The sequence below is a fragment of the Canis lupus genome, chromosome 14 (genome assembly GCF_048164855.1).
Source record: "Canis lupus baileyi chromosome 14, mCanLup2.hap1, whole genome shotgun sequence".
Lineage (NCBI taxonomy): Eukaryota > Metazoa > Chordata > Mammalia > Carnivora > Canidae > Canis > Canis lupus.
The window spans coordinates 51,196,915-51,222,905 of NC_132851.1; the positions used below are offsets into that span (position 1 = coordinate 51,196,915).

A 25,991-nucleotide genomic window follows, 5' to 3' on the forward strand; every position below is an offset into this window, starting at 1 on the left:
GGGCTTTTGTGTCAAACTACATTATAATATCGTAGGAGTCAGAATGCTTTCATGTTCACTACTTTATTAAGCAGCTAACATAGTATCTGGTCCTTAGTAGGGTAAATAGTTGCCCAGGCCAAGAATTGTGTGTGAGGTGTTTCTGTGTTTCTCCTTGATTTCAGCTAATTAATTTACAATGGTAGGTTTACTGTAATTTTTAAATTCTGATAATGCAGAAATCTCTTGTTTCACAGACCGAGGATATTGGGAGTCAACCCAAGTTACAGGAAATAGCAAATCTTGAGAAAGAGACTTTGTTAAATTTTATTTTGAAAAAGATTCAAACTTAGAGAAATTGCAGCAATGGTATCTTGAAATTTTGTGTACCCTCATTTGGATTCACTCATACTTGCTTTCTGTATAATATGTGTGCTTTGTAGAACCACCAGAAATTAAGTAGCGTACCTCTTTATCTCAATATTTCAGTTCTTGCCTCCTAAGGATAAGGGCATTCTTTTGCACAACCAGGCTCTAGTTAAAAAATGTAGGACTTTTAAATTGATAAAATGTATTACAATATATGTTCAAATTGTCTCAAATGTCTTAATAGTAACCTTTTAATAGTCCCCCTGTTCCTAACACCCATTGCATTCAATTGTCTCATCTCTTCAGTTTCCTCTAATTTGGAACAATTCCCTAGCTTGTTCTTCACAATAATGAGTTTTAAGAGTTCATCCCAGTGGTTTAAAGAGTGTTCCTTAATTTAGAATATTCTAAATACTGTTTATTCATGCCTCAGTTCAGGTTATACATTTTGGCAGGAATACTAAATATTGGTGTATTACTCCAGATGGCATACATCGTGTCAGTTTATCCCATTATTGGTGTTAACTCATTTGATTAAGGTGTGGTTCACCAGATTTCTCTATTAAGTTATTTTTTCCCTTTGTAATCTGTGGGAAGATATATTGAAACAATCTTTTTAAGAAACCCAATGATTTTAGCATGTAATTATTTTTGCTTGAATACATTATACCTTCTATGTTCTATGTATTCTCATCAGGAAGAGCTTTTCCTTCTGGTAGATCCCAGTTCTTGTTTCATGTATTACCTGGCAGTCATTCACTTCACCCCAATTTTGTTGGGGGTGGGGAGTGCGGAGTGCCCTTTCTTTCTGGCTCCTTTCATAAGAATTGACTTAGTCCTAATACACTGAAGATTCTTACTTATGACCGAATACTTTGAAACTCAGATATATCGAATATCCCTCTGCTTAAGTCATAACAGTGCTATAAAATTATGGAAGCTTGCTGGAATGTCTTTAAGGGATGAACTGCAGGTGGAAATTTACCAGTGGTCAAGATTCTACTACCAGAAGGGGCAATTTTAGAGATCAGTATCCTCATTCTTATATTGATTTTGAAATACCATACCTTTTATTTCTTTGTGTGTGTGCCCTGATTGCTTTGTAAAAATCACAATGTAGGGACCTGTGTCTGGCTCCCTACATGGAGCTTGCTTCTCCTTCTACCTATGTCTCTGCCTCTCTCTGTCTCTTATGAATAAATAAAAAATATTTTAATAAAAATCACAATGCATGTGTAACTAAATTCTCATTAAAAAAGTCTATCTTGACTAGCCCTCTTCTTGTTAACCCTGTTACTCTCATGTTCTTTAGATTTAACTACTTTTAATGGTTTACTGTTAACTCTTTATCTCTGTATCTGTATACATATTGTTTGGTTTCTATGCTTTTGATATAAATAGGATTATTGATATTTTGCAGCTTGCAGAATTTGGGGATTGATGTCAGTAGTTAGGAACTTCCTCATTCTTTGTAGCTATTGCATAATGTTCCAAAGGGTGGATGTGTCATGGTCTAATCACTTTAATGCCTATTTCTCTGATATCTTTATCACCAAAATTGGTTGACAATCTTGGAAGTATTCTCATGAAGTGAGGTTCAGAGGACCCATAATCTCTTATAATCTTAAAAATTATGTTTGTGCTTGTGTTCTTTTTTTTAATAGTTATATTTTTTTAAAGATTTTATTTATTCATGAGAGACAAAGACAGAGAGAGAGAGACAGGCTCCATGCAGGGAGCCCGACGTGGGACTCAATCCTGAGAATCCAGGATCACGCCCTGGGCTGAAAGCAGATGCTCAACCGCTGAGCCAGCCAGGTGTCCCTATGCTTGTGTTCTTAATAGAACTTCTTTCAGGTTTTCTAACAGTAATGAAGTCTTTTTTTTTTTTTTTTCAAAGATTTTTAAAAATTTATTCATAGAGAGAGAGGCAGAGACAGAAGCAGGCTCCATGCAGGGAGCCCGACGTGGGACTCGATCCCAGGTCTCCAGGATCACGCCCTGGGCTGAAGGCGGTGCTAAACCACTGAGCCACCCAGGCTGCCCAGTAATCAAGTCCTAAACTTTGTGTGTGAAAGCTTTTTTTTTTTTTTAAACACAGAAGATGTATATATTTGGAGTGTTTAATTTAGTGTTGCTTAAAATAGAATGATGAATAACATGTCCAGCATTTAATGTTCAGCATAGATGTGGGTAGGTAATAACACCTCACACTAAGCTACCATTACTGGGGTGAATGAATTACCCATATAATGATATATGAAAGAATTACAGTTTTTAAGCTCCCTATTTGAGCATAAGATACAACTAGCTAGGCCATGTCTATTTGACCCGTGTGGGGAGCCCAACGGGAGTCTTACTGGCATAAAAGAACAAAGATTTTTCTGATGAGATGTTCTGTGCCCTGTGCACAGAAGTATGAAATTCCATTAAAGGAAGCTGTTGTTGGAGAGAAATAAAATGGCTAATTTCATGTAAGAGTAGGTAGTATTTACTCGTGATCCATGTAAGACAACTCCTAAGTCTTTGGGAACAAAGGTGGCATGGGCTTGGTGATCCTGCATTAACATCTAGTAGTATAAGTACTTTTTATAAGTATCAAGCACATCCCCTTAACCGAATCCCCTTAACATAACCAAGAAGTAAGTTGTTATTCAAACATTGCAACCTACAGACAAGTAAATTGTGATATTAGAGTAGGAAGTGGCAGGTCTGTGTTAACACTGCCTTTTTGATTAAGTGAATATTTTTTTTAATTTTTATTTATTTATAATAGTCACAGAAGAAAGAGAGGCAGAGACATAGGCAGAGGGAGAAGCAGGCTCCATGCACCGGGAGCCCGATGTGGGATTCGATCCCAGGTCTCCAGGATCGCGCCTTGGACCAAAGGCAGGCGCCAAACCGCTGCGCCACCAAGGGATCCCCTGATTAAGTGAATATTATGTGGGAAATGGATGTTACAAAAATAAAAGGAGCAATTAGTGATCAAAGGGATATCAGCCTAATCTGAATGTTCTCAATTTACAGTGCCCTATTAACATGATAAAAAGGGCGCTCTTTAAATAGGCATCCCTCTATCAATTTCTAGTCAGTTTATATTTAGTAAAGATCACATCAGAAGCTTACCATCAGTAGATTAATTTCACCTTTTTTTTTTTTTAATTTATTTATGATAGTCACAGAGAGAGAGAGAGGCAGAGACATAGGCAGAGGGAGAAGCAGGCTCCATGCACCGGGAGCCCGACGTGGGATTCGATCCCGGGTCTCCAGGATCGCGCCCTGGGCCAAAGGCAGGCGCTAAACCGCTGCGCCACCCAAGGATCCCTAATATCACCTTTTTAAAACAAAAGTAGGATAAAAGAATTGTGCCCTAATCCTACTTAAGCCTAGTTCTGAGATGGTTTATGTTAATTTTTTTAAGCTGGCATTTTTAGATACTACTATAATGTGTTAGCTATATATTTAAAATTTTATTTAGAGAGTGAGCATGAGCTGGGAAAGAAGCAGAGGGGGAGGGGGAAAGAATTTTTTGGAGACTCGCATGCTGAGTGCAGTCTGACACAAGGCTTGACCCCACAACCTCGAGATCATGACCTGAGCCAAACTCAAAAGCCAGATACTTAACCCACTGAGCTACCCATGTACCCTTGTGGGGTAGCTATTTGAAAGCATAAGAATATGTCATAATTTAAAGTTGAGAGCTGGATTTTTTTTTCTTTTTTAAAGATCCTGTTAGAGCGAGAGAGATTACAGAGGGAGAGGGAAAGGGAGAAGCAGACTCACCACTGAGCGGAGAGGCCCATGCAGGGTTCAGTTCCAGGACCTCAAGATTATGACCTGATTGAGTCATGAAGGCAGACACCTAACTGAGCCACCCAGTCACCCTGAGAGCTGTATTTATTTGAAAATGCCCTTGGTTCTTGGGCCCTGTGAGCCTGCTGTATTACAGGCCTTGACATTTGTCCCATCTGACCCATTGATTAGAATATCACAAGTTGGGATCCCTGGGTGGCGCAGCGGTTTGGCGCCTGCCTTTGGCCCAGGGCGTGATCCTGGAGACCCGGGATCGAATCCCACGTCGGGCTCCCGGTGCATGGAGCCTGCTTCTCCCTCTGCCTATGTCTCTCTCTCTCTCTCTCTGTGACTATCATGAATAAATAAATAAAATCTTTAAAAAAAAAAAAAAAAGAATATCACAAGTTGTAGATAACTTGGCTGTGCGTGGGTGTCTCCCAGTCTCCCAGAATTGATTGGGAGTAGTGGAGACATAACAGTAATAGGCTGTCCATTCTACACAGCAGGAAGGAGGAAGAGCAGCAGAGTCCCTGACCAAGGTTTCTACCTATAGTCTTGAGGTCCTCTGGACACCAGGTGTTTTCAGTTAAAAACAACAACAACAACAATGTAAGCTTCTCTCTGTGCTGTCTTCCCATGTTTTATTTATTGTTGACCAGTCAGCAGTTATAACCCTGATAGCAGTAATAGTAGCAGGCATTTCTCTCTCCATCTTGTGCCTTTTTGGTGGTCTTCAGCATGAGCATGCACGTACAGGAATGCACACATTAACGCTGGCTGGAGTTCTGATCAGCAGATGGCTTGCCAGGAAGCAGGCCCAGGTCAGTCTACCCCATGCAGGTGAAGGTGGATGGTCCAGATTTATTTCAGGGCCTCAGTTTCAGGTCAGTGGGTTCCAGAGGTAAGGACCCTTGAGACTCTTTGGGCTACTCACATACATGGGAAATGTGCTTTCCAATAGGGCCTGAAAAATGGTAGATGATAATCCTGAGACCTTTGCAGATCTCTGGATCCCCAGTCTTGCTAGAACACTGATCACTTTGAGTAAATATCAATAAAGTGTCCTTTTCAAGCTTTGGGCAGTTCTGTAAATATACAATACAGCTTTAAAAGTCTTCAGTGTGGGATGCTTGGGGGGCTCAGTGGTTTAGCACTTGCCTTCAGCCTAGGGCATGATCCTGGAGACCTGGAATCAATACCCACATCGGGCTCCCTGCATGGAGCCTGCTTCTCCCTCTGTCTGTCTCTGCCTCTCTGTGTGTGTCTCTCATGAATAAATAAAATCTTAAAAAAAAAAAAAAAGTCTTCAATGTTACAACTTTTTGCCTATTTTTTTTCCACTTTCATTTTTTAAAAATTTTTATTTATTTATGATAGTCACAGAGAGAGAGAGAGAGAGGCAGAGACATAGGCAGAGGAAGAAGCAGGCTCCATGCAGGGAGCCCGATGTGGGACTCCATCCCGGGTCTCCAGGATCAGGCCCTGGGCCAAAAGCAGGCGCTAAACCGCTGCGCCACCCAGGGATCCCATCTTTCATAATTTTGACATCAACTGGTGGGGAAAGTTCACATGGTTTCTTTTGAGATGTTAACCATTTTTAGCCTGTGCTATTTGTTGAGTATAATCCCATTGTACTTCCACCACCCCCAAGGCTAAGATATGTAGTAGTGCGGTTATTTTCCCTTTGGAAAATATTGGTTATTTAAAAGTTGAAGTGTCTTTTTTTTTTTCTTTTGCACATCTCCTTAGAGTTTTCAGGTTGAGAGGTTTTACTGGTTGGGGGACTGAAGCCAGGGAGCTAGAAATGCCCAAATTTTGCCCTGGCAGTAACACTGCCATTTGGGTTCCTTTGTTGTTGGAGGGGGGCGGGCAGGGTGGAGCTCTAGTGGGATAGAAAATAAGCTAATCTGTTATCAAATTTCTAGATACCCCAGTGTACAGTTCTAAACATTGATTTGAAGACTGGAGCAAGTGGGACTGCCTATAGGATTCCTTCTGCTTCCCATCCCCCACTCCGTCTAAGCCAGGACCCAGTGTCCATCCACAGGACTAAAAGGGGAGGGGATTGCAGAGATCAAGAAGTGCTGGTAGAAAAAAGTGCTAGTAGGTGGTCAGGGTTAAAAGAGGGGTTCCAACCCCATGTCACTCCATCCTTCACCCTGGTTGTAGAGCCAGGAAAAGAAGAGTTTCTAGGGTCTGAGGATCCTCAGCTTGGATTCTGCCTCAAATCTCTTTATTCCTTCTTGAAGAGCAGTAGGATACTGTTTTGAGCGTCCTTAAATTCTGTGTTCTCATTACCTTACCCCCCCAGAGAGATTTCTGTAGATAGCTCACTTCCTGAGATAGTTTTCTGCTACTGTAAGTACTTCATGGGGGTGGAGGTAGGCTGTATTTGAATCTGAATGGATTGTTTTTTCTTTTTAAAAAGATTTTACTTATTTATTCCTGAGAGACACAGAGAGAGGCAGAGACACAGGCAGAGGGAGAAGCAGGCTCCCTGCAGGGAGCCTGATCCCAGCTTGATCCCAGAACCCCGGGACATGTCCCGAGACAAAGGCAGACGCTCAACGCTCAACCACCAACCACCGAGCCACCCAGCCATCCCTGAATGGATTTTTTTTCATTTTAAGTTATGAAAGTTATACATGCATGGGTAAAAACAATGTTCCTAAAAGATTTATGATGGCATCAACATTCCATAACATTTTCCTCTCTCCTCTCCTAAGTTGCATCACTGCTGTATGTACCTCACTCCTGAGATAAATTTAAACTAGCATCAAATTTCTTATTTTGCAGATTTACAGTGGATTCTCTTCATAAGGTTGTTAAAACGGATAGCATGTTACACTACATTTTCCTCAAGGTGGTCAACATGCCAGATATTTGGTGGATAAAATCTGGTGCACAGATTCTTTGTAGCCTTTCCAGTCAGCTTGAGTCCCTGTCTGTGCTGCTGCCATCATGACTTTCTCTGACCAGCAAAATGCAGCAGTGACATGTGTAGCTTCTGAGCTTCAGCCCCTGGAGGCCTTGCCCCTTGGTCTCATGCTCTTTCTAAACACTGTTCCCTTGTGAACAAGCTTGAGGGTGAGACCTTGGGTAGGAGTGACCGCTGGAAAAAGGCCTGGGTTTCCCAGTTATTAATGACCATCCCAGATGGAGCTCCTGATACAGAGTGAGCTCTGCAAGTGTATGTCTCTATAGAGCAGAAGAGCCACTTAGCTGAGCCTAGATTAAACTGCCAAACTAAGGAATGGGAGCAAATAAATGCTTGTGTAAAGTCACTTAGTTTGAGTTTGTCACTTAGTTTGTTACCCAGCAATAGACAAGGATACAAATCTAATAATGCCCCGAATCTAGTTAATGAAAAAGCATTTCCTTTTTTAAATATTTGAGAGAGTGTGCTCATGCACGTGCACACACACAGAAACGGGCAGAGGGAGAAGCAGGCTCCCTGCTTGGCAGGGAGCCTGAGGCTCAATCCCAGGAAGGTCACAACCTGAGCCAAAGGTAGATGCCCAACCAACTAAGCCACCCAACAGGCGCCCCAATAAAAAAGCATTTCCAATTAACAAATGAGCAACTTCCTAGAAGTGACTTAGCTTATGCCTAATGGGGGAATTAGTGGGTAAATGGGACCATTAGGCATAGTTTTCCTTTGTTGAACAGTCTCATCCAAGTTTCCATGCTGAAAATTTTCACATTTCTCAGAATTAGCTTTACACGATCACTTTATTTGTCCAGTGAAAAAGACATTTTCTTTAGCTAGTGTTTCACCAAAATATATCTTTTATCTGGCATTTTAGAGAAAAGTAGTTTCTATTTTTCCTTCCTATTGAGTAATTTAACCATGGAGTTTAAAAGAAAAAACCAACAAACAAAAAAAACACCAAAAACCCCCACAACTTTTTAAGCCTGATGTTAAATGTTGAGAAAAACTGGAGATAATAGAAAGTTTTTAGTTCGGCAACCAGGATTCCCTTTTAGTAAAACATGTAAAAATGAACAGGAAGAGGATGAGTGCCATACAAATAGAAAAGGCAATTCCATTTAAACAAGTTCAAGACCAAATCAGTTTGGCACTTGAGGCTATTTGGCTTTGTGAATAGAGTTCTTCTGGTCTAATACAGTTCTATGTCACTAGTAGAGTCAGAACTAAACATCAATTTCTTTTCTGTGATAGTTTAGTGGTATAATTCTTTGGATGTTTGCATTCCAGATTTCCTGTGTATTTAATTTACTATTTTCTTAATCAGAACTGTGGGTCAGGATCTCCACTCATGCTGTGATCTGTCCGTGGTACTTGGCAAAGCTCACTAGCAATGTGAAAAGATTCCCAGCCAGCCATGAAAGCACAGTTGATTTAAAGCTATCTGAGATGGTAAGAGAGCAAGGAAATCACACTGGGACACTTGACGTTGGTTCAGCACTGCTGAAGTAAGACAGCAAGAGTATAGCACATCACACACACACACACACACACACACACACACACACACACACTGCCCTAACCCTGAGAAATACCTTTGTCACAGTAGAATTGTTTATAGTGGCATTCAAGAAAGCTAGAAAGAATTATGTGGCATTTAGAGTTTCCATGGAAATTGTGTCATTTCCTTTGGAGGTCTTCAAAGTGGCCTTTCTGAGATAACATGTTTCCCCCCTGAGATTGAAAAGTTCCCTCTTTTAGACTTGTGATGGGTTCCCATATACAGAGGAAGTATTGTGTAGGGGTTAGAAACCTGGGTGCTGTCGAATGGGACTGTTGTGTATTGTGATTATGGAGGTCATTACACAAACATAGATATATTGAAATCCATGGAACCGTATGATGAAAGGGACTAAAGTTAGTTTTACTGTACAATTAAACCCACAGGGGTGCTGAACCTAGAGTGCTTGGGTTTTGTGTCAATCACAGCTCCATTGTTCATTGATTGTGTGACTCTGGGCAAGTTACTTGTGCTTTAGTTTTCCCATCTGTAAATGCAGGTAATAGTAATATCTCCTTCATGGTGTTTGCTGTAGAGATTCAGCTAATATATATACAACACTTAAAACTGTGTGTGGCTCATTGCATGTGCTTTATAAGAGATAGCTATTATTATTATAATGTAATATATGATCCTAGCAACCATTAGCAGTCTGAAATACAACTACCATGAGGTGGTGCCCTTATGCAGGAAAGAAAGAAACCCTAGGAGAATGCAAATGCTTCTAAGCAAATTGTTTTATTTTGTTTTGAAGAGGGAGCATGGGTGTGTGTGCATGGACACACGGTGGGAGGGCAGGGACAGAGAGAATCTTAAGCCCATTGTGGTGCTCCATCTCACAATCCTGAGATCATGACCTGAACTGATCTCATGACTCTGAGATCATGACCTGAGCCGAAATCAAGAGTCATATGCTTAACTGAGCCATGCTGGCGCCCCTCTACTATGCAAATTTAAGTCTGCTCTGTTGCTATTTTCCAGGGAATGGAAAGCCCAACCAAACAAGAAAATCCCCTCATTCTCCTAATTCATTCAAGTATGGATTGAATGCCTGCTATTTTCACAGACTTACTGAAAAGTTAGAAAGGACCTTGGCATTCTTCCCTTCTAAAATCACCTGATGATGTGTTCTCTAGCACATGTGTGTCTTTTTTGTTTGTTTGTTTGTTTTGGTGTGTCCTGTGTTTTTTCAGATTTGCCACAGCTACTGGCTAGAGGTACTGATAACGTCTGCCATTAAGCATCATATCTATTGCATCTACCAATGAGAACATTAAGACCAGAGAAATTCTTCTACTAGGTTGATTACCTACAAGGTAAATTCTGTGAATTATCCGGGAGAGAAAAGGAAGCTTTTGAAACACAAGAACCTGGCGGGTCCAAGCCACAGGTATCTTCAGGATGCTCTAGATAGACTTAGTAATATTCAGATCATGAAACTCTTGTACTAAATGAGAGAATAACAATGCTCTTTGACATGAAGGGAAAAAGTGAGGCATCATTCCTATATGGTGTTAAAATATTAACCTTGAACCGTTCCCCTCTCACTACTGGACATTAAGGGGGGGCAGACAACATGACACAGTGACTTTCAGAGCAGGCAAATGTGCTATCTATTCGATTCACATGAGTGTGAGGTCTTGTTTTTAATGTTTAAGCATTACTCTTTGACAGTTGAGAAAACAATCCCCCTGGGAGGAGGAAAGCAGCCAAGAGAAAATGGAACAGTCTGAGAAAGAATGGAAATGATTCTATTGCTCCGCAAGACAGAGCCAAGTGGGAGGGGAGCCAGGATAAATGATCAGAGGCTGTCTACGAAACAGCTCGCCTCAGCTTGAGCGCTGGGTGCCTACTCAGTGAAGCAATAACAACTCTGCCACGGCTGGCACAGCTGGAGCTCCACGTTAGTCATCTGCAGGGAACTGGCCTTCATCTCCATTTTGTAGGAAGTGTCTGATCAAGAAACACAAGCATCCAAGATTGCATCTGTGCTGCACTTCTCCCTGGTTGTCATGGGAAGTGAGTGTTGCAAGCAACATAAACAAATTTAGACTCTGGGGAACTACGTGGTAAAGTTCTAATCGCCATTTATGGTGATTAAAAATACAAGATGTGTTAAACTTTGTTTCAGTAACTTTGAAGAAAATGCTGCTGTTTCGAGGGGGAAAGGAGAGAGAAAGTATAACAACAACAACAACAACAACAAACCTTTGAGTTTAATGTTAAATAGAAGTCAAGAACCTTTGATGACACATATTTTACTTGTTTTAGACATGATACAAAAGAGGTGACATGCAGACCACCACAAAGCTGAACTTGTAAATGATCTAGTATAAACTTGCTTAATTGTTTTCTGGCCACTCAAAACAGTCTGTTCTTTTCTTTTCTTTTTTTTTTTTTTTAAATATTTTATTTATTTATTTATTCATAGAGAAAATGAGAGAGAGAGAGAGAGAGAGAGAGAGAGGCAGAGACATAGAGGCAGAGGGAGAAGCAGGCTCCATGCAGGGAGCCCGATGTGGGACTCGATCCTGGGACTCCAGGATCACACCCCGGGCTGCAGGCGGTGCCAAACTGCTGCGCCACTGGGGTTGCCCCAGTCTCTGTTCTGTGGAAAAGTGAGCGGGTTGTCCTGACACTTGGCCATTAATTTTACTTATTCCTGCATGCTGCCGTAGTGTAAATGATTACTGATTCAAGGGAGGTCTTCATACTTAGATTACTGGATTAAGAAGTATCAGTAAAGGGGTGCCTGGGTGGCTCAGTTGGTTAAGTGTCTGCCTTTGGCTCAGGTCATGATCTCAGGATCATGGGATCAAGCCCTGCATCAGGCTCCCTTACTCAGTGGGGAGCCTGCTTCTCTCTGCCTCTACTGTTGCTCATGCTCTAAATCTCTCAAATAAAATCTCAAATAAATAAAATCTCTAAAGAAAAATAAAAACTATCAATAAACTAAATAAAGCTCAGAAACCAATACAGTAACAACTTAAAGTAAAATCTACCATGGAATTGAATATACCAGTAGTGATCCTGGGCTGCATTTTTCTTTTTAATGATTTTTTATTTTATTTATTTATTCATGAGAGACACAGAAAGAGAGAGAGGCAGAGAGAGAAGCTTAGGCTCCATGCAGGGTTGCGGGACTCCATCCCGGGTCTCCAGGATCACGCCCTGGGCCGAAGGTGGCGCCAAACCGCTGAGCCACCCGGGGTTGCCCTGGGCTGTATTATGTTGACAGCGTATGGAGTAAACATAGATCCTAGCTGAAGGCCTCAACTGTCTGGGCATGGGGCATCTTTTTTGTCTGTGGTATAGGAAACACTCTTTCTTGGCTTTCCTGCCTGTTTTTCCTGAGAATTATACAAGGACCAAGAGAAATCCAACATCTTTCCCTCCTTTTGTAGGTGAGAAAATGAAGACTTGAAGACATTAACTAATATAACCAGGGAAACTAAATTTGCCTAGTAAACTGTACTGTTTGAAACTTCTAGCAAGATACCCTGAAACACCTGTTTCAGTCAAGCTTTATAAAACAAAACCATTGAATTTCAGAGGTAAAAATCTGAGAGTATAAATTATGAACACTTAAAAACTGGATCTTTATTAGTCAAGAGGTCTAAAAGAGACATTAAGGAGGAATGCTTTGCTTTCTAAAATAATTCAGAAGTTATTAGAGTGATAGCATTAGTTCTTAGGTTCTATATTTCTTTTAATTTTTAAGATTTTTTATTTATTCATGAGACATAGGCAGAGGAAGAAGCAGGCTCCTCCCAGGGAGCCTGATGTGGATTCGATCCCAGGACCCCAGGATCACATCCTGAGCCAAAGGCAGACACTCAACCACTGAGCCACCCTGGCATTCCTCTATATTTCTATGTAAATGCCAGGTTTTGACTTGTAAAATTAATGGCGTTTTATTTTCTCCAAAATAAAAACTGGAAATTAAATTTCTCAACTTGGGAAGCTACTGCCCTCTAGAGGAAAATATATAAAATATATAAATATAAGTACTTTTCATTTGTCACCAGGACTAATGGGGCAGGGGGAGCTGTTAGTGGCATTTAGTATCTGGGGAGGGATGCTGGCATCCTGAAATGCAGTTTTACACATAAGGGGCTCCCTTCCCCAAGATGCCAATAGTATTTACTTTGAAACATGATGAAAGCAAGATCTACAGTTCTTACAAGTTACATCTTAAAATGCTAGCCATTTATTCTAAGTTGTCTTAGTGAGATGGGGGGCTAGGGGATGGATGCCTGTTGACTGAAGACATAGGTATGTCTATTAATTCTATGGTAAATCTTAGTCTACAAGGAAGTTCATGGATCTGACTGCATTTCAGGCCAGCTAATCCCACTAGCATTTATCTAACATTGGGATCTGGGACTTGACTTGCCAGTTATTCACTGTACACAGCTACAGTGCTATTTACTCAGCTAGGAATAATAAAAGGTAGACTTCTGATTGATGTAGACCTACAGATGAAGCCATGGAGTGTTCCACCAGTTGGATACTTGATAACTATATGGAGCAGAGGCACTATTCACTTCTATTTTACTTAAGCCAATGTATTTTGGAGACTCATTTCTTACCATTTTTTTCATATGCCAGCTGCGATGTTCCTCTCCCAACTAGGCTGTAAATAAGAAATGACATCTGGTTTGTTTATTTATTTGTTTATTTATTTATTTATTATTTATTTATTTATTTATTTAAAGTTTTGTTTTGTAATCTCTATGCCCAATGTGGACTTGAACTCATGACCCTAAGACGAAGAGTTGCACGCTTCTCTGACTGAGCCAACTAGGGACCCCAGTATATGGTCTTAATAATGCAAGAAACTTGAATGTAGCTTAACTACTTTTTAAGTATATTAGGGTCACATACATACATATATACACCTTACAAAAAAAACCTTGTATATACAAATTCAATACATTACAAACAGGTACAGTCCTGGGTGGTTCAAGAAGAGTAGGAGCAAAGACAGCTTTATTATGGTTATATTTATGTATGTAGTTATGTTAATATTCAGTGAACAAGGTCAACTTCATCTGTTTTTTCTTCTGCAGATTGTACACAAGGGAAGGAGGCTTCTTGGTTTTATAGGCCACACTTCTCTTGAGGCGCTCTCCTTTGATGTTAACGATGTGTGGCAAGAGAGGGGGCCGGACGGTCAGAACTGTTCCTTGAGGTGTATAGCCTCGGAGATGCAGTCTGTCCTTAAACTGAGGTGTTACTGCAACCCAACCTATGCAGGCATGGGACAGAACACAAAATGGTGTTAGCAAATATCTTCTTAAAAACACCTACCCCAAGCTCAAAACGGAACACCAAAGGAGGCTGCTGCTCCTTCACTCGATTTTTAAAGAAGGCATGCATTTGTGAAAAGGTACAAATTTATTTTTAGAGTAGGTTTCATTTAATGAATAAACTAGTATGTATTTCCTAAAATCCTCAGTTTATGTCAATTAAATGCACATTTCTAAAAAAATCTACTGTAAGTCAGTAAAGGCTACTTTATTCACCTTTTAAAAAGTGCTTGGTGTAAAATTACCTGCAGATGAAAATTTGATGTCAGCCACTGCTTTAGATTCCCCAAGTCCTTCTTTTAATGTAATGTCTTCACCAACAAGAGGAGGAAATCCTGCCATTCGTTCTTCTCCACCCATTGGAATCTGCCATTGAGATAAATATTCTCAGCTACTGAAAATCCCAAATCACTTCTTGTTCCAATGAAAAGCATGGGAGCTCTGTGAAATGAAGCCTACCCCAGTGCCAAGAACTGCATGTGAACATGTTTCTAGTGGTAACCTCCTGATAGCAGAATCTTTATCAGTTTACACTATTTTTACAGCCCTCCATTAAGCTTTGCAGAGTAATGTTTGGCAATTAAGATAATATCCTTCAGGGATCCCTGGGTGGCGCAGCGGTTTGGTGCCTGCCTTTGGCCCAGGGCACGATCCTGGAGACCCGGGATCGAATCCCACGTTGGGCTCCCGGTGCATGGAGCCTGCTTCTCCCTCTGCCTGTGTCTCTGCCTCTCTCTCTCTCTCTCTCTCTCTCTGTGTGACTATCATAAATAATAAATAAAAATCAAAAAAAAAAAAAGATAATATCCTTCAAAATACCTTAGTTCTCATAGGCCTGGCTGGCCTCAAAGATTAATCCCTGCCTCACTGCAAGTGAAGGGTACATGTATGATGGATAAGGTTCAACTTCTGTTTACAGATGTGTCCATGAATGGGAAGTAGCTGGATAATAACTTATTAATAGATCTCTCTGGTTTAACATTAGGGACACAAAATAGATGTTACAATATGGTCCCTGCCCTCAAGGAGGTCAGAAGGTGGAAAGAACATGTAAACAAATTACAAGGTAAGGCATGTGATGGGAGGCATCTATTAAGTACTATGGTTGTGGAGGAAGAAGTTATGAACACATTTTGGTCAAGGAAAACATTAATGAAGAAGCAATATCTGAGTAGTACTGTGAGCAATAGGTTGAAATTACTTACTAGAAAGGTATTCAGGGTTAGCATCAAGTATAGACACAAAAACAGGAAAAAGGATGAGTTCGGGGAATTGTAGTTGAATTGTCTAAGGTATGTTCAGTCTGTGTATGTGTGTGTATTAGTGACGAGGCTATCAGTTTAGATTTCTTAGTAATGTGGAAATACAAGGAATTAGCAGGAAAAAGAACAGATAGGAATAAAAAAATACTGTGACCTGCTTTGTATTTTGGAAAGATCTCTATAGTGCAGGGTTTCTTAACTTCGACACTGTCGACATTTTAGGCTGAATAGTTTTTTGTTGTCGGGGTGGGGAGGCTGTCTTGTGCATTGTAGAATTTTTAGCAGCATCCACCAAGTTGTGAAACACAAAAATGACTCTAGTCATTGTCAAATGTCCCCTGATTGAGAACCACTACTTTAGTGGCTGGGGAGATATACTGGGGGAGGAGGAGGGCAATAAAAGCTGGAAGCTAAGAAAATAGGTTCTCAATAAACCTAATGAAACCAGATTACAGCTTGAATTGGGAGGCTGGATTCAGTGATAATCAGGAGGCAAGGCTGACTTTGATTTGGGAGGTAAGAAAAATGGGATGGAAGAGTGAGTCTCTGAGCAGCCCTCCCCACCAAAAAAAGTTTCCGTTACAGTAGGAGAGAAGACTAGGATTGTTACTTTGGAAAGTATCAGTGATGTCCGCTCTGAAAACTACACAAATACATTAGGATAGAGCACCACACAGGTCCTTTTTTATGAGCACCATGTTATATAGAGTAAGAAGTTTTCTTTCTTGTGAGTCCTTAACTGTATTTCACCTCATATATTATTGTTTGGCCTAAAAAGTGAGCAAATATAACAGGAGAACTAAAGGCCTTTTTTTTTTTTTAAAGATTTTATTTATTTATTCATGAGAGAAACAGAGAGAGAGAGAGAGAGAGAGGCAGAGACACAGGCAGAGGGAGAAGCAGTCTCCACGCGGGGAGCCCGATGTGGGACCCGATCCCAGGTCTCCAGGATCACACCCTGGGCTGAAGGCAGCGTCAAACTGCCGAGCCACCTGGGCTACCCCTAAAGGCTTTTAAGTGTAGAAAAATCAATAGGTTCTATATTGCTGATTGCCTTTATATGCTCACCCATTCTGCAAATCCTACAAGTCTCTGGAATATTAACCTTATGGCAGTTATTTCAATGGAGTTTAACTTTAGTCTGGCTCTCTTAGGAAATACAGAGAGAAAGAAGCATTTACTTCTCAAGTCAGGTTTATTTTTATCCTCCTTGAAGGGCAGGCAGGTATATATTTTGGATTTTGGCTTATATTCAGTTGCATTAACACTAATTAATGCTCAATCATTTCTGCTGGATGTACCTGGTGTTTTTGTAGATGTGTTCCTTCAACATCATTACCAACACTTACAATGTTGATTGTAAAAAGAAGGAACAAGCAGGACCCTGAGTTTTGTTTCGTTTTTTAAAGATGAGAGGGGCGTGTGGGTGGCTCAGTGGTTGAGTGTCTGCCTTTGGCTCAGGTTGTGATCCCGGGGTTCTGCGATGGGAGTCCTGCATCTGGCTCCTTACAGGGAGCCTGCTTCTCCCTCTGCCTGTGTCTCTGTCTCTCTGTGCCTCATGAATAAATAAATAAAATCTTAAAAAAAAAAAAAAATGAGAGAAACTGTAACATACCTACAAGGGGAAAGTAGAGCAGGAGTGAAAAACTAAGATAATCTGTAAGCGTCTGGGATTAAGAACCTAGGAGGAGGGCTTTTCTACTCAGGCCAGGACTTATCAACCTTGGCACTATGGACATTTTGGACCAGATAATTCTTTGTTGTGAGGGTCTGTCTTGTGCACTATAGGATTCCAGCATCATCTCTGGCTTCCATCTACCAGAAGCCAGTAGCAACCCCAATTGTGAGAAAATGTGTAACTTCTCTTCATTCAGCGCTATCTGATATAACTTTCCGCAATGATGTGACTGCTGGGCAGTCAAAAGTGGCTAGTGCAACTGAACAACTCAACTTTAAATTTTATTTACCTTAAATTTATTAAAAAACAATTTTTTAAAAAGATTTTATTTTTTTATTCATGAGAGACACGGAAAGAGAGAGGCATAGACACAGGCAGAGGGAGAAGCAGGCTCCATGCAAAGAGCCCCATGTGGAACTCGATCCTGGATCTGCAGGATCATGCCCCTGGGCTGAAGGCAGACTCCCTTAACTGGTGGGCCACCCAGGTGTCCCGAATTTATTTAAATTTAAATAGCCACTTGTGGCTACGGTATTGGCCAGTGTAGTTTAGAAAAAACACAAGTCCATACTATTCTAGGATGAGTCCAAATAACCTCCCTTTTCTCATAGAGCTCACTTTACTTTATAGCCAAAATCCTCAAGCAGAACAGGTGAGGAGAGAGTTAGCTGATCATATAACAAAAATGGTAAGTTCAACAAAGGCTTTCTTAGCAGGGCTGTGAGGCTGTCACAGTGTACGTTAACCTAATTGTGTAATCTTCAAAGTGTGTGGCTCACCTTGAGTAATGTATGACCTGCATGCTTCTGATACACAGTATCTGCCCTGTCCAAGGAAGTAATGTGCACAGGGAGGAGGTTGGAAGCCACAACTGTAAACCAAGCCGACTGATTTCCCTTAAGAAAGGAAGAAAATAATTATTTTACAGAATGAAAAACTTGCAAAAACCGCATATTACAAGTTACGATCAATGACCCCTTTGTCCCCCTAAATCAAGCTCCTTTTCTAAGTAAATGGAGTGTAATTAAATATAAGTAGAGGAAATACACAAGGAGGGGCACCTGGGTGGCTCAGTCAGTTAAAGTGGCTAACTCTTGATCTCAGCTCAGGTCTTGATCTCAAGGTGGTAAGTTCAAGTCCCATGTTGCACTCCATGCTGGGCATGAAGCCTATTTAAAACCCCTACACACAAAGAAATGTGAGTAAAAGGAAATGCTTTAATTGCGCATTGTAAAGTGTAAATTGTGCAGTGTAAAGTTAACGTTCTGTGGGCTTTAATGAAACATAAATGTGTAAGGCTAAATTGCTAACAATTTATGAAAAAACACAAAACCCAAGAAATATGCTATAGCACTGGCCTCCAAGTTGCATTTACTGTTGCTGGACACATCCATGTTTCATTTCCCTTTTTTCTCCTCTCTTTGGGAAAACGGAGCAATTCTGTAAATACTAAAAAATCCCCAGTATGATGCTATGTAAGTGAATATCAAACAGAAAAGCACATACATAAATGTATACATATCTTGGGGATATAAGGAGTGGGGGAAGGGAGGCTGGCTTGCTCAGGTAGGGGAGCATGTGACTCTTGATCAATTGTGAGTTCAAGCCCCATGTTGGGTGTAGAGTTTGCTTAAAAAAAAAAAGCTTAAAACAAAAAAGTGGGATTTATTTAATGCATATTAACCATGTACCTAAAGGTTGGACCTATTTTTTTCTTTTTAACCTATGATTTCCATGTGAAACAGTACCACAGGATAGGGACAGCATCTTTTCCTCATGCCAAGCTGTATGGGCATTCAATAACCTAATGAAGATCTAGTTTTTGAGACCCACTACTTGTTTTTCCTCCCATTTCTTTTCCCCAAGTTTTTATTATGGACATTTGCAAACAAAAAAGTATAATCAACTTCCTACACAGTCATGATCTAGTTATCAACATTTTGCCAATCTCGTTCATATACCTGCATCCTTAAAGTAATCCTACATCATTTTTTTTAACAGTACAGACTTTCCTTACCTGCAGAAAATCTATGCGGCCTATGGCACCCAAAAATAGAACCATTCCTGGTTTAAGCACAAAAGTTCTTGGAACAATGGAACATGTTGGCAAAACAATATTTACTTCTTTTTCTGTTAGAAGGTTTAAAATCTGTAAAGCAGAGGACAGATGTTTTAGAGAATTACCTTTATTGAAGATATATTGTGATATACCCTCTTAGGTAAAAAAGTGATAAAATAAACCAAAGTATGTCAGAATTTGTTGCACATAAAATTGCTATATTGTTTAAATCAATTTGCGGATGGCTCTACTCTTGTTTCACAATGTAATACTGAGTAACCCGCAAAACAACTTACATGGGAGTATGAGACTTTGTATGTCAGCAGTATCTCTCAAATGTCAAAACTGGTGTGAACCGAAAACACCTTTGAGTCATTCCCAAAACAGCACTATGTTCTCTCCATCAAGGCTTCTAGGGACCAGTAGTTATCAGCCAAAGGTAAGGCAATATACCACCTTCTATCCCAGTGGCAAGTATGCATGCATTAAATGAAAAAAACACTCATTCTAGGAGCAGTTAGAGAGCGCTGAAGAACGCTCTTCCACATTCTGGTCTTCAGTTTTTTTATTTCCCCTGAAGTGTCAGCAAAAAATGAGAAAGTGATGAATTCTCTGGCTTCTAAGAATGAAGAGTTCCAAGAAACTAGAGAAAATAGAAAGGAAACCCAGGAAGCACAAGATTCTGATAGAATTCAGGGAATCAAAATCTGATTTAAAAAGAAATATTATGGGGACATTTGGCTGGCTCAGTTGGTAAAGCATGTGACTCGATCTCAGGGTTCTGAGTCTGAGCTCCACACTGGGTGTAGAGATTACATAAAAAAAATTTTTTTTTTTTTAAAGAAATATTAGTCAGTAAAAAAGTGGATAAAAAAAAACTTCTGTGAACTGGATTAAGAAAAATAACAAGGAGGGGCGCCTGGGTGGCTCAGTTAGTTAAACATCTGACTCTTGGTTTCAGCTCAGGTCATGCATGATCTTAGGGTCCTCAGATCAATCCCCACATTGGGCCCTGTGATAGGCTCTGAGTCTGCCTGAGATTCTTCTTTTTTAAAAGATTTTATTTATTTATTCATGAGAGAGAGAGAGGCGCAGAGACACAGGCAGAGGGAGAAGCAGACTACATGCAGGGAGCCTGACATGGGATTCGATCCTGGGTCTCCAGGATCAGGCCCAGGGCTGAAGGTGGAGCTAAACTGCTGAGCCACCCCGGCTGCCCTCTGCTTGAGATTCTTTCTCTCTCCCTCCCCACTCTGCCCCCTACTCTCCTCACTTTCTCAAATAAATAAATAAAATCTTAAAAACAACAAAAAAGAAAGATAAGTAAATAAAGAACACACGAAACCTAGAGAGCCTCACAAGCAAATACATAACAAGGAGCCTGCAAGTACTTTCCCTCAGCATTTGTATTAAAAAAAAGCATATTAAAAGCCACCTACAGGGGCACCTGGGTGGCTCAGTTAGTTAAGCATCTGCCTTCCATTCAGGTCATGATCCCAGGGTCCTGGGATACAGCCCCACATCAGGCTCCCTGCTCTGGGGGGAGCCTGCTTCTCCCCTTCTTGTGTACTCTCCCTATCAAATAAATAAATACAATCTTAAAAAATAAAATAAATAAAAGCCACCTGCAGTAGAAGCCTTTTAGCCCTTTTTAGCAGAGACCTTAACACTTTTATTTCTCAGCAGAGTTCTTTGATTTAGTTTGGGAAAACACTGGTTTAAGGCATCCAATAAACTTATCAATAAACTGACAGAAACAAAATGCCAGAGACCTTTTAGATCTAATGACTTGAGGGTCTCATTTTGCTGGCTACAATATTTAGCAAATTCTTGCTTTTCTGACTATTTGACAAGAGGGTACATATGACTAAAATACCTGCTATCCTTGACTTGAGTCTAAAAGGGAAGAAATCAATGAATGGTGAAGTTCAAGTGCTGGAACATTATTAGAAAGCAGTCCAATTACTCTGAAGTTATGGATTGCTAAGGAAGAGAAAGTTGACACAAGCCATTATATTTTGGACCACAAAAAAGGTGAAACCTCCATATGATTCTATGATATGGGACACTGTAAGTAGAGCATAATTTTGAGAATGAAACTAAGTGATTCAGATAACACAAAGAAGGAAAAGAAGCTAAGACACCACTTTTCCTAGGCATAAACAGGCATAATTAGGCAAACCAGGAACTTGTATCAGTGACCAGATTCAAAGGAAACTGATTAATGGATCTGTTGTAAGGCTGTATCCTGGATGCATTCTTCAGTCAACCTATGACTTGGATGATAATCAAAATTGCAAATAAATAAAAAGTTGTGAGATTTAATGAGTGTATAGGACACGGGCTTAATTTAATGAAATAAAACAAAGTTGCCCAGGAGATCCTGCAATTAGAGTAAGATGTATAAGGGCAAGACAGGTGGAGTTAATCCTATTCTAAGTTGTGCTCATCTGAGGATACTTATACAAGACAGTTCTTAAGTGTCATATTTTAAGGACAAAAAAAAATTAGAAAATATTCTGAAAAGAAGCCTGAATTGATGAAAAGCCTATCTCTCAGAACAGCCACAAGAAACAAAGAGAAATAATCTGGATTATGTCAGCACAGTAAATGTTCAATGTTTGTAGGATGAACTAATGAAAGAAAAGAGTGAGAAAATATAGAACATTACCCTTTAAAGTAGTTCAAAGTCTAGCAGGAAAACAGGCATTCTGTTCATTCCATGCAGGACCATTTAAAGAACAATGGGTACAAGTTACAGGGAGACCGTTCAGCTCAACACAAAAGGCAGGTCAAAGGCCAAATGGGTTACCATGGGAGATGAGGTGACACTGCTTTAGCTGATGGTAAGTCACTCCTTATTTCAGTTCAGGACAAATGGCTATGTTTAGAGGGAATTCAAGCACAGAACACGTGGCGGGACTGCAGTGATATTTGTTTTCTTCCAACCTCAAAATCTAGGATTTCATAAATGTCTCCCTAACTAAGGTAACGACTACAATAATACAAAGAGGTTGTGAGCAGTAAAGCCTACAAAATGGAATACTAATCTTGATGGCACATAGATCACCCTGAACTGCTTCTATGAATGAATCAGAACTGAGCCTAAAGTGAAAGGATACTCCTTTCCTGTGTTCTGCAAATTAAGACAGTACTTGTGCAATTGAAAGTTAATATTTCTGGGGTGCCTGGGTGGCTCAGTCAGTCAAATGTCTGCCTTTGGTTCAGATCATGATCTCAGAGTCCTGGGACAGAGTCCCGCATCAGGCTTCCTGCTCAACGGGGAGTCTGCTTTTCCCTTTCCCTCTGCCCCTCCCTCTTGTGCTCTAATAAATAAATAATCTTGGAAAAAAAAAGTTATTATTTCCAAAAGACATCAAATACATACACAATTTTCTTTTGTAATTCCAGGGGTGTCATGAAACCAGTGGGCATCTTTTATATCTTGTGGAGTTAATTCTACTCGTTTGGTGGATTTATCTGCAACCATAGCAGGTTCATTTCCCATGTCAAAGGCAAGTGAATCAGCATCAAACTCAAAGGCAGCTTCTTCTTTCCGTTCTTCTGAATACAAGAACGTCCTTCCAACTCTTCCTAGAAAAAGTTATATTTAAGCTATCAGTCATTCTTTTGAAGCTTTTGACTCCAGACAGATAATTCTTATTCTCCTTACTTGCCTCAAAAACAAGTTACTTAGACTAACTATGGTGCTTGGAAGCAAGACTACGATACCTTTGCCTTTCTTTCAAAGGCAATGGGAGTCAGACTCTTGCAACGGTCAAATCTGTGGCTAGCTGTGTACATTGGGCAGGGGGTTGGGTGGGTGGGGGAAAGTTCTGGAAATCAAACTGTTTTCAGTGAAGGAAGGTTGAAAAAAGATACTAAGGAAAGAGGGACGAGGTAATTTAAAGCTGTGTTGTGGAGTCAGCAACCTGTGCTGGTTTGCACGGAGAGTGTGCTGTTTCTCAGTGAAAATGCTTCGATTGCTGGCAATTGGCTACGTGGGTAGTTGTTGCAGGTTTCCTCTCCTGGATTTCTCCAAGAATCTACTGTTTCAGTTTTCTCAGCACAATGAACTCTGGGATTTCAAACGGTAGCCTTGCCTCTAAAGGGCCTCTTTGTTCTAGAATAAGGGGGGTTGTCTCTCCCCACAAAAACTCGCTAGCCCCAGACAGCTGTATTTCAGGTTGCTCAACAAAAAAATGCTAGCATAGGCCCAACAAGAGTTTTCCTATAGAAGATACTTACCTACTACATAACCACGCCTTTTCAAGAGCTTAAGCTGATTTTGTTCTTGTGGACTAAGATTTTCTTCAGCTTCAGCTGCATCTTTCTTAAGCCTTTTTTGTCTTTCAAACATCCTGTAAGGTGTTGGGTTGCAAATAGGAAACTTCAGAAGGTTTAATGTAGTACCTGAAATACCAAAGAATAAAAATGTTCTTATAAACATTTTACAAGAGGAAATAAGGGGAGGAAAACTAACATTTTTGAGGGGCTACATTGTCTCAGGTACTGCTATTTACTTCACTTAACCTTCAAGACAACCCTCTACAAGATCATTCTCATTTTACAGATGAGGAAACAGGCTCAGAGACTGGATCAAAGGCTCAACTTGGATTTGAATCCCAAATCTGCAGACCTGCTTTCTTTCCATTTTCACTGTACTACCATCCAGTATAAAAGCACTTCTGTGTATAATTCAAACAAAGTCTGGACAGAGAATAACAGCTTATTAAAGTTAAGCACTGGTTTCAAAGGAACAAGAGTTTTGCCAACAGTTAAATACCAACAGGGTCACAGAAAGACCCATTTTGCGATTACCAAAGTTTCTTAAAACCGCACAGTTGACATTTTTTTCTCAAAGCCACACACCAAATGACAATTAGTGAATTATTCAAATATTAAATGCGTATAGTATTTGGATTTGATCTTACGAATAAACTTAAGAGAGGGTGGAAGTTTAGAAAGTTGAAAAGAAGAAAAGAAAAAGTTGAAAAAGAAGAAAAAGAAAAGAGAAACATACAAGGTAAAGCTACCAGGGAAACTTCCAAGAGAGGAACTGGAGCTCTGCTCTCTGGTTCATCTACAGTGCCTCAAGAACAGTGACTGGAACACAGAAGTGCTCCATAAATATTCCCATGAGAAAATGAGTCTAACATATACTAACTTTCCAAGCACTAGGCTGACACAAAAGACAGGCGTGACCATAGTAGGGAGAGAAGTTTTATTTTTTAAAAGATTTTATTTATTTATTCATGAGAGACAGAGACAGAGAGGCAGAGACACAGGCAGAGAGAGAAGCAGGCTCCATGCAGGAGCCAGATGTGGGACTCGATCCCAGGACTCCAGGATCAGGCCCTGGGCTGAAGGCAGGTGCTAAACCGCTGAGCCACCCGGACTGCCCATGAGGGAACTTTCATTTTATTATTTTTTAAAGATTTTATTTATTTATTCATGAGAGGCAGAGAGAGAGAGAGAGAGAGAGAGAGAGAGATAGAGAGAGACACAGGCATAGGGAAAAGCAGGCTCCATGCAGGAGCCCGACGTGGGACTCGATCCCGGGTCTCCAGGATCACATCCCGGGGTTAAAGGTGGCAGTAAACCGCTGAGCCACTGGGGATGCCCGGGAGGGAACTTTTAAATGGAAGGCTCCAGACTGCGCCCCACGTGGGCATTAAGGAAGGATGGACTAGAGGCCTGGGCCGCAACCAGACTTCCCAGCGTCTCAGAAAAGAGAGGAGGCAGGCCTCCCGAGGGCTCACCAGGCCAGGGGGAGATGGTGGCTCTGTCGATAGCCTCGGCGCCCTTGGCGATGCAGTAATCGGACCCTAGGAGCGTGTTGAAGAGAGTGGACTTGCCAGCGTTGGTGGCGCCAACGAGGTACACGTCGCCGCGGTAACGCCAGGAGCGCTGGAGCGCGGAGATCAATTCTTCCACTCCATAGCCAGTCTTGGCGCTGATGAGCCGCACGTCCCTGAGCACCGGGCGGGCCCTGGCGGCAGAATTCGAATTCTCCGCCCCGTCTCGCTGCCCGTCCTCGCCGGCGTGCCGTGGCCCCCGGCGGCCAGGGGGCCGCAGCAGCCCTGCGCGGGTACAGTCGTCCCACAGTCGCTCCCGGAGCCGCTGCAGGTGGCCGGGCGCGTCCTGGGGCAGCAGGTCCACCTTGTTCCCCAGCACGATCAGCTGCCTGGGGCCCACCAGCGCGGGCAGGTCGGGCAGCAGGGCGTCGGGCAGGTCGAGCAGGTCCACCATGTAGAGCACCAGGGCGGGCCCGGGCCGCCGCAGCGCGGCGCTCACCAGCTCCAGGTACTGCTCGCGGCTCATCTGCACGCGCAGGGCGCGCCGGTGGTGCACCAGCAGCCAGCAGCGCTGGCACACGGCTCGCGCCAGCCCGCCGTCGGTCTCCGCCGCCGCGCTGAGGAACTTCTCGCTGGGCAGGTAGCCGGGCACGCCGGGGTCCCGGCAGTGCAGCTCCGCTCCGCAGCCCGAGCAGCTCAGGCCGCTGGGCGGCACCGTCGGGTCCGGGTGTCCCACGACCGGGTGTCCCCGACTCCCGGGCGGTCCCTTCTGCGGCCGCCGCCGCTTCCGTCGCTCCTCCTCCTCCTCCTGCCGCTGCTGCAGTTCCCGCAGCTGCTCTTCGACGGTCGGTGCAGGCTCCGGCTCCGAGACGTACTCCGGGAACAGAAAATGCTCCTCCACGTCAGTCCCCCCTTCGTAACCCCCAGGCGCCGCTGAGCCACGGGAAAGCCCGCGTACCAGGCACGACGGCTGCTGGGAGGAGGGCGCGGCCGCACGTCGCTCGAGAAGCGGCCCCCGAGAGCCATGGCCGGCCGCCGCGGGAGCCGATCCCCGCAGGAAGGGCCGCAGCAGCCGGCGGGCGAGGCGTGCAGGTAGCATGGGGAACGCGACCCAGGGCGGGAGGCGGAGACGCGTGCGCGCAGGCGCACTAGGGTCCGAGACGTGCGTCAAACCCGAGACCGGAGCCCGGGACTACTGGTGGGCGGTCGTTTGTCCGACACCAAACTTCGAATCCTGTGAGTTCTCGCG

General features: G+C 42.0%; 2 protein-coding genes across 2 annotated transcripts in view; one reads left to right on the forward strand and one right to left on the reverse strand.

The window, feature by feature from the left end:
* Positions 1-13,608: 13,608 nt before the first annotated feature.
* On the reverse strand, positions 13,609-25,963 carry NOA1 (nitric oxide associated 1). Its single transcript, XM_072775184.1, has 7 exons — positions 24,707-25,963; positions 23,193-23,357; positions 22,333-22,538; positions 18,903-19,034; positions 17,665-17,781; positions 14,191-14,311; positions 13,609-13,884 (listed from the first exon to the last, which is right to left on the reverse strand). The coding sequence occupies exons 1-7, from the start codon at positions 25,839-25,841 to the stop codon at positions 13,658-13,660; spliced, it is 2,103 nt and encodes a 700-aa protein (XP_072631285.1). The 5' UTR covers positions 25,842-25,963; the 3' UTR covers positions 13,609-13,657.
* Positions 25,535-25,991, forward strand: part of POLR2B (RNA polymerase II subunit B) — a 47,381-nt gene continuing 46,924 nt past the window's right edge. Inside the window, exon 1 of the mRNA XM_072775183.1 lies at positions 25,535-25,834. The gene's annotated coding sequence lies outside the window, so the exon portion shown is untranslated. The remainder of the gene's footprint in view (positions 25,835-25,991) is intronic.

Coding starts and splice junctions, on each gene's coding strand:
- NOA1 (XM_072775184.1), bottom strand. CDS start 25,841: ATGCTACCTGCACGCCTCGCCCGCCGGCTGCTGCGGCCCTTCCTGCGG. Junction 22,539..23,192: donor AAGGCGTGGTTATGTAGTAG/GTAAGTATCTTC, acceptor AACTTTTTCTAG/GAAGAGTTGGAAGGACGTTC. Junction 13,885..14,190: donor CATCAAATTTTCATCTGCAG/GTAATTTTACAC, acceptor ATGCCTGCATAG/GTTGGGTTGCAGTAACACCT.